The 15,418-nt window shown below is 40.4% G+C and overlaps 1 protein-coding gene across 4 annotated transcripts in view; it reads right to left on the reverse strand.

Annotated features, from left to right (window-relative positions):
- Window positions 1–15,418, reverse strand: part of alk (ALK receptor tyrosine kinase) — a 485,678-nt gene that overhangs the window by 77,754 nt on the left and 392,506 nt on the right. For all 4 annotated transcript variants that reach the window (XM_026152849.1, XM_026152846.1, XM_026152847.1 and 1 more), the window contains exon 5: window positions 14,937–15,070. In XM_026152849.1, coding sequence (XP_026008634.1) covers window positions 14,937–15,070 — 134 coding nt within the window. The remainder of the gene's footprint in view (window positions 1–14,936; window positions 15,071–15,418) is intronic.

Consider the following 15,418-nt stretch of genomic DNA (forward strand, 5'->3'; position numbering starts at 1 on the left):
AGACTCACTGGACGTCTTTGGAAAATATTAGGGAGGCAAAGATTTTAGACTTTTAATCATATTTTCTTGTATTTTACAGCTTGCCCTACTAACAAAGAGCTCGACCATGCCCATTCACACTGCACCAAAGTAATGAAGTACAAGATATACCTGTACAATTAAATGATAAACAATTAAGGTGCCTGTTTTTTTCACTACTAAAGGTCCACAGTATACAGTATATTAAAAATGCAACATTTTCTGTGGATTAACAAAAACGTTCTGCTTTATAATTCCAGTACGGTTTGGGCAGGAGGCTAACAGAAGATTTTACATCATTTTACACAGCAACTTCTTAAATTTAAACCCAGAGTGCTGACAGATTTCTCTCATTAACTACAGCAGCATTTCTTTATCATGTAGAGAAAACTGAGACTTACTATTGAAATTGCACTTCTTTTTCTTATACTGAGATATCTCAGATTGATTAAATGTGCTGTTATACTCACCCTCTACAATGAAGGCAACAGATAATAGTTATTTTTTTGAAATTCTCTTTCACTGCTTGTGTTCTTCACAACAGATTCAAGCTGAGTACATTTATTAGAACTAGAATTTAGACAGGAATAACATTTATCTTCTCGTACTAATAGTAAGGTTCATTTAACTTTACACAATGCATGGCAGAGCTGTCCGCCAATGCATTACAAAGGCTGTACTTTTTCACTTTTACTCGAGTAAGAAGTTGCTTTAGTACTTTAACATTTACTGGAGTATTTTTTAAACACAGTGTCTGGACTTCTACTTAAGTAAAGAATGTCTGTACTTTTGCCATCTCTGTAATACTTGACCTTAAAAAATGGAATATTAAAGTTTGGTTTCTGTGTAAGTACTATAAAATAAATTCTACTTGATTTGACACTCTCTATACACAAAAATGAGCGGAAAAGGTTCCTCTTGTGGTGGAACAACAGCTATACTAAACAAGCCCATTCTAAGAGCTGTCATTGAACGTAGTTCTTGCACTGTGGGCACAAAAGATAGAAGTACTTTCTACAAGTTAGTAGAAATCTCAGAAAGTTCCGGTGTGCACTGCACACGGTTGAAAAACAGGTATTTAAATATAAAACTATAATTTGCATATGTGTAACTTTGTTTTGTTGTTGACTTTCACACAGTTATAATGATGCTGTATAATTCTTAGCATTGTTTCCTCTGGTTATTTTTCTCAGTTTGGTTGCCCGTGGTCTGACTTCACAAGACATTTTATACCACCAGAAAGCTTTCAGGAAAATAATATCAACATTAGAGCCAGTGGAAAATTTCTCTCAATGTGTTTTTTTTTCTTTTATCTGCAATGTTGTGGTCATTTCCTTAAAGTATACAAAAGAGTGAAATTCACAAAGTGCATCATTGTATGACATGCTGGCTGTTCCAACTTTTGTTTCTTGCATTACCACGACTCTGCATCTACAAAGCTAAGTAAACATTGTTACCAACCAATAATACAGATCAGCTTTGACATCAAAGCGTCTTTCCCACAGTCAGGGCGACTGTGGTGAGACTGTAGCCTTTGTTTTGTTTAAAATGATCAGCATTATGCCACGGGGCTTTGATTCCACAGCACTGGCCTTGATGTTTCATATCTTTTTCAGTCTGATGAGCAGGTTTGGGTTTATTTCACGGGAGAAATCATCTCAGTGCACTAACTTTAAGGTAAAAAGTCATAACCACTATTTTTACTCCACTACAGGAAAAATGTTTGCTACCCATTGCTGACACACTGACTTCTTCAGAAGGTGATGCAATATATCAGAGGCTTTTTTAAGGACGTAAATTTTTGTTAATGCTGTTGAAATTTGTACCAGCAATAGATCAAAGTCATAAAACATCATAGAGCAATACTTTTTAGTGCACTGAACAGGATCAGTGAAATCGCTTAAAAACATAGAGCTTCCTCAAGAGTTTGAAGACATTTCAAACAGATAACCATTTAAAAATGAAATATATTGTAGGTTAGGGTTAGGTCATTGGTAGAATGAATATATATATATATATATATATCTATATATATATATCTATATATATAAACAAGACTAACAAGACTAGTTAACAAGACTGGCTACGGATACCGACTACGGAACGGAGCAGTTGTCAGCCACCTCCTGTACATGGATGACATCAAGCTGTATGCCAAGAGTGAACGAGACATCGATTCACTGATCCACACTACCAGGCTATACAGCAATGACATTGGAATGTCGTTCGGACTGGAGAAGTGTAGTCGGATTGTAACGAAGAGAGGGAAGGTAGTCAGAACTGAGGGGATTGAACTACCAGAAGGCAACATTGCAGACATAGAGGACAGTTACAAGTACCTGGGGATCCCGCAGACGAATGGGAACCATGAAGAGGCCGCCAGAAAAGCTGCAACCACCAAGTACCTGCAGAGGGTCAGGCAAGTCCTGAGGAGTCAGCTGAATGGTAAGAACAAGATCCGGGCCATCAACACGTACGCCCTACCCGTGATCAGGTACCCTGCTGGGGTAATAGGCTGGCCAAAGAAGGAGATAGAAGCCACTGACATAAAGACAAGAAAGCTCCTTACCATGCATGGAGGGTTTCACCCCAAGTCCAGCACCCTGAGGCTGTACACTAAGCGGAAGGAAGGGGGCCGGGGACTGGTGAGTGTCAGCACCACAGTCCAGGATGAGACAACGAACATCCAAGAATACATTGGGAAGATGGCCCCAACTGACCAAGTGCTCAGTGAATACCTCAGGCAGCAGAAACCCAAGAAAGAGGAGGGAGACGAGGAACCATCATGGAAGGACAGGCCCCTGCACGGTATGTACCACCGGCAGATAGAGGGGGTGGCTGATATCCAGAAATCCTACCAGTGGCTGGACAAAGCTGGACTGAAAGACAGCACAGAGGCACTAATCATGGCAGCACAAGAACAAGCTCTGAGCACAAGATCCATAGAGGCTGGGGTCTATCACACCAGGCAAGACCCCAGGTGCAGGCTGTGTAAAGATGCCCCAGAGACAATCCAGGGTGCAAGATGCTAGCAGGCAAGGCATACATGGAACGCCATAACCAAGTGGCCGGCATAGTGTACAGCAGGGGTGCTCAATACGTCGATCGCGATCGACCAGTCGATCGCAAAGGTAGTATTGGTAAATCGCATGGCATTAAAAAAATAGATGCCAGCCTATCATCCATCCCGTCACTTGATTGATACAGGGAAGCCAGTCAGATGACATCGGATTTTTTCTGACGCTTAGGTCGCTGCGCAAACAGCGGCGCGAAGTGTAGTAAAACTGACAACTAGTCAGCGAGTTAACCCCAATTTTTAGCTCTCGGTTTTTTCTAAACCTAAGAAAGGGTTAAAAATGAGTGAGGGAGCTGGACCAAGTAAGAAGACAAAAACGTATCACTTTCATACGGAATGGGAGGAGGACTTTTTTTTCACGATGTCATTTTCGAAGTGCGTTTGCCTCATCTGCCAGGCTGCCATCGCAATGCCAAAGAAGGGAAATGTGGAGCGGCATTTTCGAACTGTTCACGGAAAATACGACACTACATTCCCGCCGAAAAGCGAGCTAAGAAAGAAAAAGGTGAAGGAACTAAACTCCCAGTTGTTGGACAGCAGTCATTTTTCACACAACAAACTTCAAAAGCGAAAGCCGCCACCGAAGCATCGTTCCGGGTAAGTCACATCATCGTTAAAAACAAGAAGTCTTTTCAAGATGGAGAGATGGTAAAAGAGGCATTCGTTGAAGCAGCTGACTCATTGTTCCGAGACTTTAAAAATAAGGCAGAAATAACATCTTCGATCAAAGCTCTCCAGCTGTCAAGAAGTACAGTTACACGGCGCTGTGAAGCCATGGCGGAGGATTTAACCCAGCAACTTTGGAAGGACATCAGAGATTGCCAGTGTTTCTCACTGCAGTTGGACGAATCTACGGACGTGAGTGACACAGCCCAGGTGTGCATTTTCATTCGTATGGTGTTTACTGATATCACTGCAAAAGAAGAGCTATTAACAGTCCTGCCCATGAAAGAACAGACGCGAGGAGAGGACATATTTCAGTCGTTCAAAAACTTTATCGAGAAAACCCAGCTCCCAGTGTACAAATTGGTGTCTATTACCACAGATGGAGCACCCGCAATGGTTGGCCGCTTGAATGGATTTATTGCCAAGTGCAGGCAGGACGATGCTTTCCCGGACTTCCTAAATTACCATTGCATAATCCACCAACAAGCGTTATGCGCTAAAATGCTCAACATGAAGGAGATCATGAATGTTGCAACGAAGATCGCCTGTTCTATTCGCGCCAGATCTCTTCAAAGACGGTTATTTCGTGCACATCTGGAGAAGGCTGACTGCGACCACTCTGAGTTGTTGCTACACACTGACGTGAGGTGGCTTAGTCGAGGGAAATTCCTGCAAAGATTTCGAGAGCTCTGTCCGGAGATTAAGGAGTTTTTCCGTGTAGCTGGACAAGCAGAATACATGCAACTTAATGACGGTCAGTGGCTATTAGACTTGGCATTTTTAACCGATCTGACAAACATGTTGAATGACCTTAATCTACAGCTGCAAGGAAAAGACAAAACAGTGATCAACATGATCAGCTCAGTTAATGCTTTCAAACGAAAGATGCAACATCTCTCTTTAAAGCTGCAGCGTCATGATTTGATAAACTTTCAAAACCTGGCGTCAGAGCTGGAGATGCAAGGGATGGCCTGTTTGCAACTTGACAGTGCACGCTACACAGAGCAGATTGACAATTGTCTGTCAGAGTTTGACAAACGCTTTCAAGACTTTTCTTTGCTCGAGCCAGTCGCTACCTTCATGTGCTATCCTTTTCGGGAAGATGCTGATGTCGATTCACTCACATCAAAAATTGCAAAACTATTTCACCTGAACTCTTCTGGAGTGGAAGATGAAATTTTGACACTACAAGCCGACATTGAGCTGAAGTCCAGAGATCATGGACAGTTCTGGAACTTACTCACAGAAGTAAAGTACCCCAACATGAGGAAATGTGCTGCCTCTTTGACTGCATTATTCGGCTCCACTTATTTATGTGAGTCATCATTTTCCCACATGAACATCATTAAGTCCAAGTAACGTTCCACCATGACTGATGAACATTTGGAAGTGTGTTTGAGGCTGGCCGTCAGCAGCTATTCTCCGGACTATGCATCCCTGGCTGATTCAATTCAGTGCAAGTCATCAGAGTAAACTCAGGTAATGACAAAAAATTTACATTGTTGTGTTGTGAAATATTGGATATTGCAGTTATGCATGTATATACATTGTAGATATAAAGAATCCTCAATATATTTATAAATAAGTATATGTTTTGGATTTTTGTAGTGGGTAGATCATTTTGACTTGGTCATTTTATAAGTAGCTCACATGCGGAAAAAGTGTGAGCACCCCTGGTGTACAGGAACATCTGTGCCGAGTATAACCTGGAAGTCCCAAGGTCAAAATGGGAGATGCCCCCAAGGGTGGTGGAGAATGACCGAGCTAAGATCCTGTGGGACTTCCAGATACAGACGGACAAAATGGTGGTGGCTAACCAACCGGACATAGTGGTGGTAGACAAACAGAAGAAGACGGCCGTAGTGATCGATGTAGCGGTTCCGAATGACAGCAATATCAGGAAGAAGGAACACGAGAAGCTGGAGAAATACCAAGGGCTCAGAGAAGAGCTCGAGAGGATGTGGAGGGTGAAGGTAACGGTGGTCCCCGTGGTAATCGAAGCACTAGGTGCGGTGACTCCCAAGCTAGGCGAGTGGCTCCAGCAGATCCCGGGAATAACATTGGAGATCTCTGTCCAGAAGAGCGCAGTCCTGGGAACAGCTAAGATACTGCGCAGGACCCTCAAGCTCCCAGGCCTCTGGTAGAGGACCCGAGCTTGAAGGATAAACCGCCCGCAGGGGCGTGCTGGGTGTTTTTCCATCAGGGTTTGCCAGTTACTGAAAGTGTGTGTGTGGATCTGCCTTAACTTAGTCAATATAAAACTTATAAAGTCTGATTGCTAAAGCCTCAGTCACACACACCTGGAAACTTGCAGGGAACTCCTCGCCAACCTCTTGTCGCTAGGGAAAAATATCTATTCGCCGACTCGTTTGTGAGTGGTTGCTGGCGCCAAAAGGAGCTGCACCAAAAATCTCCTTGTGATTGTTTTCATCACTAGCAGATTACCACTGTCACCCGCATGAAAGTCACAGGCTGTATCCCTCTTTGCACCCAGTTTCACCTAGCATCTGCTAGCAATCTATAGCAACCATTCACCAACTGGTTGGAGAATACAAATTTATTCCCAGTGACATGAGTTTGCTGAGTGGTTTCCTAATGGTCTCTTGGCCTGCGTGACGAGAGCCTTAGCAGTTGATTTTACAGCATCTACCACCAACCTCAAGCAACCACTTGTGTATCCCTCAACCGGTTGACATTTTTCCATAGTGACTGAAGGTTGCCAAGGGGTTGCCAACCAATCCCTAAGCCTGTTTCACTGGGGCTTGAATTCCTCACAAATTCCCTTCTGTTATGTTAAGATAATACTAAGAACTGTACACATTATAGACCAATAAAAGATTTCTGTTGCTATAATCAACAACTGGTTAAGCTACTTCCCAACCCTTCTGTACCTACATAAAAATGATTACATAAAATGTGCTGTTTGATATTAAACGGATAGGAGAAACTCAATAAACAGATTCACCCCAGAAGTCTTCATCCATAAATATGCTTTACAGACTGTAATTAGATTTAATGTTGCTTTAACTTGATTGACTTTTTGTCAATACTAGTTTAAGTCCATAACATCCAGAAATTTCCTCCTCTTTGCCAGGTTTGTGCTGATTCAGACATCTGTTCCATTTGGCGTATGCATGTTGTGAACACTCTACTTGGTGCCCTGGGCCATTTAACACTTGCTCAATATCTTAAAATGAAACTGCCTGTATAGATTGCCTTGGAAAGGTGCCTGCAACAGAAACACAGTTTGGGTTGAGGGGATGCTGCTTGCAGAAAGGCCTAAGGCAAGAGATTAGAGGTAGAATGTGATAAAGCTTAGTACTGCCAGAAAGGCTCTTGTCTTGGCAAGTTGTATCTTATGTTAATTGATGAGCTTTGTTTTCCTGTTTTTAACTTTCTCGTAGTTTTTTGTCCTCGTATATTCTCTCAGTGATCCTAACATGTTTTCAAAAGACTTCAAAGTATCCTCAACAAAATACAAGATCAACAGAAATATCCATATAATTAGCTCCAGGTAAATCTCACAAATAGATGGACTTCTGATTGCCTTCAAGGCTCCTAAAGGCTTTGAACGCAAAGTAAATAATAAGCTTATATTAAAAAGAAGTTAATTTATTTATGAAGTAGAGATCTGTGATCAAAAGCTGTATTTTTATAGTGCTCTTTTAAGCCAGACCGTGAGGCACAGTATAACAAGTATTCTGCTAGTAAACTCTGATACAACCAGGAGTTGAACAACCAAAACTAATTACAGGTTCATCGTATGCTTCTGAAAGTTCCTTATTAATACCAGACAATATATCATCATGTTGCCTAGCAGCCACATAACAATGGACTAAAATCTGCAGACAGGACAGTGGACCAGTGATTGCAAAATATAAAGATCACCTTATAAATATACGTTAAAGGAACTACACTGAATATTTGGGTTTTTTCATCCCTTTTAAGTGGTGTTGCCCAATCTCTCTCTCTCTCTCTCTCACACAAACAGACACACACAAACACAGTACATTATGAAGAACACTGGTATTAGATGAGCAGCTTGTGTCCTATATTTAATTAAATGTTAAACTGGAATTATGTACAAACTATATTAAATGCAGCAGACATTTTGTCTTTTCTCGTGGCCCAACAACATTATTTGACTTGATTTTATTATTTAATTTTATTTGACTTTTAGAGTGAAATTAGACACTCATTGAATCAGGAAAAAAATTATATGTCCACACGCCTAGCTAATTTGTGTCAGCCAATAAACAACCTGTATCAATCAACAAGATGGTAACATAATTACATTAATGGGAATTCCATATACTATCAACATAAGATAAAAAGAATAACTACCAAATGTTTTTTCCTGTACAAAAAATGTACTACATTTAATGTATGTAACTGACACCAAACATACTGTTTAACTGCCACTGAACAACATGAACTCTATGTGGGTTAAATATCTAATCCATAGAGCATTAAATACATGTTATTTATGCTTCTTCATATTACAGTTTATGAACTGCAAGCAGACAGTATAGACATCCAACTAAATTGGTTTATTACATTAGGCATGATTAGATTGATATTAAAACAGATTAGCTGTGATTTTTGAAGCTCAGCCTGAAAGAGTTACGCATGTGGATGTGTACATTTTGTGGTTTTGTCCTTGTTAGAGGTATGGCAATATGGCAATGCATGTTGGTTGGCTGGTTAGTCGGTCTAACTCTTAATTTCCTAATCAGAGTTAAAGTAAAGTAATCAAACAAATATGAAATTCTGTAGAGACATTCATGGCCCTAACAGGTTGAAATTGTGTTTCATATCTTATTAAATAGAACACTTGATGCTTGTTTTGACTGAAAAAGGAGTATCAAGCAGAGTAGCTACTTTGTTGTTGTTGTGACCATACGGTCATGTGAAAGTTTCCACAGGACCCAAAACTAAGTACTCTCACTGCTTGCATAGAAATTATAAGGGTATTATAATTTCTATGCAAGCAGTGAGAGTACTTATTCATTTGATCATCAACAAGTATGAAAAAATACACACACAATTACTGCTTCCATAGGAATAGGAAGTAAGGATAAGCAGCAGTAAGTGCATTTGACCAACACAAGATTTGGCAGTTTGATGGTCTGGGGCATTCAAGGGTCTATTAATACAATGCAATAACCTTCCAAGAAACGGACATCATAAAATGTTAAAATAAAACAGTGACAGTAGAGTTAGAGAAAGACTGAACAAGTATGGCTTACTCGGGAATACTCCCAGGAGAAATCTCTTTACATTTTCAAAGTTGCTGCTAAAGAAAAATGAATTGTGGAATAATAACCTCATACCAACTGTTATGCACGGTGGTGGAGGGGTAATGACTTAGGTTTGTTTTGGAGCGAAAGCTTGGCTGAAATTTGGTTATGCGACAAGACAGTGATGTATCATCGAATGGCCCACCCAAATGTTCAGAGCTCAACCTGACTGACATGCTGTCATGGTACCTTAAGAAAGCTGTGCATGAATGAATGCCTGCAAACCTTAATGAACTGAAGAAACATTATAAAAAAAAAAAGCATGAACCACCACATCAATCTAAAAGGCTGATAAAACTAAATTTGCACCAGACAATATGCTCAGCTTGAGGCTGCAAGAGTGAGATTCACACAACAATAGAGGATACTGTGTCTACATCATACTGGCTCCAGCAAGAGGTTAATGTTAATGAAGAATCTTAGCAACTGCATTGGAGGTTGTGAAATTTGGTATACATATTGTTTTAGAAGGAGATGAAACATGTGGCATCATCAGCAGCCTAATTTTTATTTAATCCCTTTAAGGCTTAAAAACACTTTTGAAACAATAGTATTGATATTATTTGGAGCTGTGGCCTGAAAGCTGCCTAGTGCAACATTAGGGGTGTAATATACACGTATTGACACTATGTGGACTAAAATATTGGGCCACACCGCTGAGTCTTTTAATTCAGGTATTTTTAGTCCTGCTAGAGTTACATAAAATCAAGGACCTAGCCAAATGGTCTACATGGAACAAGTAGGTTTGTGAAATTTCTTACCTTGTAGATATTCAAAGAGCAACAGCAAGTGGTATTATTGCAAAGTGGAAGTCTTTAGGAACTACAGCAACTTATCTTACTGTAACTTAAGTGGCAGACAACAGAAAGTTACAGATCAGTTGCTGTTTGCTGAGGCGCCAACGCTCTGCTGACTCAATAACTGTAAAGCTCCAAACCTCTTTTGACATCGACGTTAAAACAAAAACTCTCCATCAGGAGCTTCATGGCATGGGTTTCTGCGGCCGAGCAGCTCTTGTAGGTGTATTGTGTAGGTGGCCCAGTACTGTAGTCCATACGGTGCAGATATATGGCTGAGAGTTTATTTCATGCACTCAAAGAGCCAAAGTGAAATAGAAATCTAAATTAAAGCCTGATGTCCTGCTATAAAGTGAATGGTTTTTTCCATTACAAAATACCATCAACCATCCTTCCACATGTCCACACTCTGTCCACTACAGTAGCTTTCTCCAAACCCATTTCCCTCATAGCATTCTCCACAGGGCCATGTTTGATTGATGGGCCTAGGGACACTTCATGGTGCTGTGTACCTAATCGTGAAGTATAGACTTGCTGTAACGCTCCATTAATGCCCCGCGGCAGCATGGTGTAGTGGTTAAGGAAATGGACCAAGGAAGAGGAGGTCAGTGGTTCAGATTCCCTAAGGGTTCGCTGCTGCCTTCACTCTGCTCATTGTCCAATTGGAAAAATGAATTGTGACAGTTTGTGGGGTAATTCATGAGCACAAACACAGAATTATGCACTTGAGCAGATAAACGTTGTTATAGACGTTAAGGCAAACGTGACCCTCTGGCTTGTCACAGAGGAAAAAGTCAAATCTGCTATTGACACAATCTGTTAATGAGCTTGTCAGTCATCACAGAAGTGTCTATTTACTCTCAGGTTAAGAGTGTTGCTGACATGTTTGCTGAGTTTGAATGATTACGTTCTCTGGACAGATATGCGACAACCATAAAGAGAAATACTGGCAGAAGGTAGGATTCTAACTTCCTGTCAGAAGGATGAGCACTGGAGATAGGCATACAGCCACACAAGTCACTTTAAGGGCACCAAATTGGATTGCTTGTTGGTCCAGTGACTGATGAGTTAATTAAAGTGGAAGGGTATGGAGAAAGAAGTCAGACACTGCTCCATTTATTTATTCTCTATTGACTATCTCCATGCACTTCACTAGCTAGAGTAATCGCTGCCTTTCTGCCCATGAAAACAACTAAAGAGGAGGAAATGGACTTTGTCAAAATTACAAATCAGGTGCAAAAGATGAAAAGGAGACGTAATTTCAACTGAATGCATCGTATTTAGATGAATTATTAGCTAAATGATTATAAATAATACATCCATTCTGCTAATACAGAATATCTCAAGGCAGACCTGCTAAAAAATCAAATAATGAGTGAATCAGTGAATTAAAACTGTCAGACTGAATCATGCGTTTCTTAAAAAAAGTCTTCCAAGTCTAAAGGAAATTGTTACGCAACCATAACAGTACCAACAGTCTGTGTCCACAGCCTCCTGTCTGCTGAAATTAAACCTTCAAACCTTTGGGACCAAATTAAACACAATTAATCACCGAAGTCTGGATCAGTCTTACAGCTATTCACCCCAAAAGCTTGATAATGGAGGTCATTAATAGTAGTAATTAGCAACTTTTCAGTGCAAGGGACTAGAACAAATAAAGCAAACGAGTGTATTTGTCAGGGATTTAGTGTGAGAGCCTTAATGGAGCACTCTGGCTTCATGTTCTGAGAAGAGAGGTAATTTGAGCTCAGGTTTGTGACAGGTGCTGGAGGAAAAAGTGGGGGAGGTTGAGAACACCACGAAACGTGGTGAGGCCACACGGCGAGCGTGCCGAGACGGATTAGGACTTTGTTTAGAAGTGGGATGTGTGTCGTGGGTGTTGCACTAGGGACCCAGGTGGTGCCCGAAGAGAGCGTGGCACGTCTGCATGCTTTTTTCTCTCTGTCTATCAGCCAGAGCTTATGCACTGTCAGGGAAGAGGAACAGGGTGAACCCAAAACAAAGAACAATTAGACACTGTTCAACTAAAGCTGGATTTGCATGAGCAGCATCATACTCTTTGTAACAGTTACACAAAGACCCACTGGAGAATCACTTCTGTTTTAAGTGAGATGGAAATTGTTTTGATTGATGTGAAGTTAGGCTAATTATATGTTTTTAAAATTTTGCACTTTCATTAGCAGCATTTGATTGAATGATTAAGTTTACAAAGAGAATTTTGGGGTAAGGGAAGACTTACCCCTAGTGAAGACTAGATATGCACTGAACTGAACTGCATTTCCTCTCCTTCTCTTTCTTCCTCTCTTGTCACACTCATATACACAAATGTATTTACATAGCTGATAACCAAATACACCTTTGAACCAAACTCAAGTTTAAACACCTTATTTAAACCAAATCTGAAGACAAATCCACAAGACAAGTCTTTCCTGCGGTGCAATCTTCCTCTTTCACCTGGAGCTAAATATTGACCAAGCATAAAAGCCATTTCATTGTTGCAGAGTGCAAAGAGACTCTCCCTCCATAAAAGCAGAAGGGATTACATTTGCTGGACTGTGAGCATCTCTCTGAATTTAAAAAAAGGCCCCTGGGAATGATCACCATTTTTCTTTTTCTTTTTTAAAAGATGTGCTGTATTTTTTAATACAAAACTACAAGGTAAAGGATCACTTGACTGCATTCCAGTGCTCAGCATAACAAGCAGTCAAATATAAAGTGCAGTGCAGGTCTTTGTTCAAGTGATCCACCCAGAATCAGTGGCCAGAAATCACTACGACACAAACGTGGGAAGAACTGTTTACGTGCAGCTAAAGGTAAAATGCACATGTGTTGATTTTTTGAAGTGGAATGAAGTAAAAACAACCAGTTCAATAATGCAACAATCGTCAAATGTAAATTCACGTTACTTATAAAAACATGGCATATAATTGTAGCATGTAGAAAAGTTCAGTCAGCCTTTCACTTGTTAAATTTCAGAGCCTTCTGACTCATGACCTTAATTAGGTCCAAACTGACTTGTTTGGAGCTGTAAGATCAGATCATCTGTCAGCTGCTGACAATGAGCTTCATAAATTTTCTGACTGTTTAGGCTCCCGGGAGTAAACACTGAAGAAACTGAAGATAACTGATGCCTCGAAAGCAGAAAAAGGCATCTGAAAGATATGAGAAAGCTGCCAGCTTTTTTCCACTTTGCAAAATGTCCTTAAACGAAAATGTGAAAGTCGGGCACAATATATGGAAGACTGACTTCCCTACAAAATTCAGCACAAAAACAAAATCTTAATCATTTTAAAATCATATGCTGCAGACATTATGAATTCAAAATCTTAATCCACATTTCTGGAGGAAAGAATGACTGGAGTTTGATTAAAATAACACCTTGCATGCTGTCAAGTGTGGGTGTGGATATATTCAGATTTGGCATGTATGATAACCAATGGCACATGAAGGATTGCATGAATAGAGCCCAGATTGAATTCCTCTAATTAAAAGCAAATTATGAGTGCTATGTCATGCAGTCAGTTGAGAAGTGTGAAAGGAGGCTGGCTTTAACAATATGACAAAGCTCCAATGTAGACCTCAAAGTCCAACTTAAAGTACTTGAAGAAATTCAAGCTGAAGCTTTCAGAATGGCACTCCAGCTAAAGATCTGTGGGCAGATATTTAACATGCTGTGCCTGAAAGAATATCTCAGAGCTTGAAATGATTGGCAGAAAAAAAGTGTGTGGAAAAAGTAAAAATGGAAAGCTACTACAGCTGCCAAACGATGACACCGAGTCTTAGAAAGAAGCCCAAATTTTATAAATGCAAATTCGATTTTTTTCTTCTTTTTGTAAATTTGTTGTCTTTTAAATAAAAAAAGGTAACACTGCAGTTTGTTGCAGGGGCTCTAGTTATCACGTAATATGTGCATAAAAAGGTAACAAGAAAACGTTTTTAAAGCATCACTTGTAACAAGACCAAAGACTAGAAAAACATCAAGGGGATAAAATGGCCAGAACAGCAGTTTAAACACGAGTTTAAATAACGTGAACAAAGGTAACGTGACTCAACGAGAAAGTATAATGCTGGATTCTCATTATAAATATAATGTTGTAATACATAAATTGGCAGTGTGTTGCTGCCAATTTCAAGATTTAATTTATTTGATTACATTTCTCTTGGTCATTCTTAACTTGATTATTGCTTTTTATGTGGGTTCTGTGGTCTCTGAGCTGGTTGGGTAAACAAGTTTTCCTAAATAAGCCTGAAACGAACCCTTGCTTTTTAAAAACTTATACTAGGAAAAATCCCACAGCTTTTGACAAAAAATGTGATCTCTTTTTTTAAATAGAGACATTTTATACATGCAGATTAAGGCATTCTCTTCCAGTAAATCAGCACCGGGTTGGTGTGACAAACAGGTGCTGATTTGCACTTTTCTGCCCGTCAAACATCTGCCAGTTAGAGGAAACAAGGAGTTTATCTGTGTTTCTACATGTTACATGTTTGAGGAAAGTCTGCTGTGCTTCTGCATCTAGTTCAGAGGAAATTGAATCAGTTTTATTAACTCAATTTTGAGGAGCTCTCGAGGTTGACAGAGAAGGATATTATTCCAGTCTAGACCAGCCTACGCATTTCATTCGACAACATGCTGTAATGAAGTTAAAAATGACTGAGTGTAACTATGCAATTTCCATTTTGACATGTTTAAGAACTCAGTCACTCTGCAGACATGTGAGACACATTTGTCCACATACGCATCTGAAAACAAGGGAACAACTGAAAACGTAAGAATCCCAAAATTTTGTTATGAGATATATTGATTTCTATCAGTTTGGAGCCATTTGTAATTAATCTTGCAGCAAAGAACTTTCATTATATATTAATTTTATTACTCAGTTACTGATATAAAATGATTTACCTTCCTCACAGTATTTAATTTGTAGAGAAGTAACAGCAACTATTTTGTGATTGTTGGAAATCTCTCTTGGAATTACTGACTGACGAAAGCCACTCTTAAAAGTCTTTAACTTTAATTAATTAACTTTTACAACAGCAACGAAACACATCACACACACATCAGTGGCAGCTACTTACCCATGGTGCAGTTGGTGGTGAAGTGGGGCTCAATGGTGGCCGTATCATCCTGCGGGATCCGCTGATCGTAGCTGGCTGAGATCCGAAAAGGTGATCCTCCGTTTGTCCCCAGCGTCAGGTGGACCACTGCCCAGCTGCCAAGAAGAGAAAGCAGGAGCAGGATCAGTGCGAAGAGCAGACACCATGGCTGACAGAAAAACCTACACCGGCTGCGGTTGAGAGGAGTGAGTGTAGCTTGGGCCTGCTCAGCCTGGACGACGGAGGTGGGACTGTCCAGGGCTGCACTGGAGGCTGACATGGTAGCTGCCTCATTCCCTTCCATTTTGGGAGGGTCCCTTTCTTCCTTTGCATGGTGATGCATGGCCCACCCTTTGAGGCCACCCAGACTCTGCAGGTGTAGAGGAGGTTTTAGAGGTGGCCAGGTGTCAGGTGGCGCCCTTGTTGAAAGATTACAATAAGCGGTGTGAAGCCGGCACACGCTT

The sequence above is a fragment of the Astatotilapia calliptera genome, chromosome 19 (assembly GCF_900246225.1).
Source record: "Astatotilapia calliptera chromosome 19, fAstCal1.2, whole genome shotgun sequence".
Lineage (NCBI taxonomy): Eukaryota > Metazoa > Chordata > Actinopteri > Cichliformes > Cichlidae > Astatotilapia > Astatotilapia calliptera.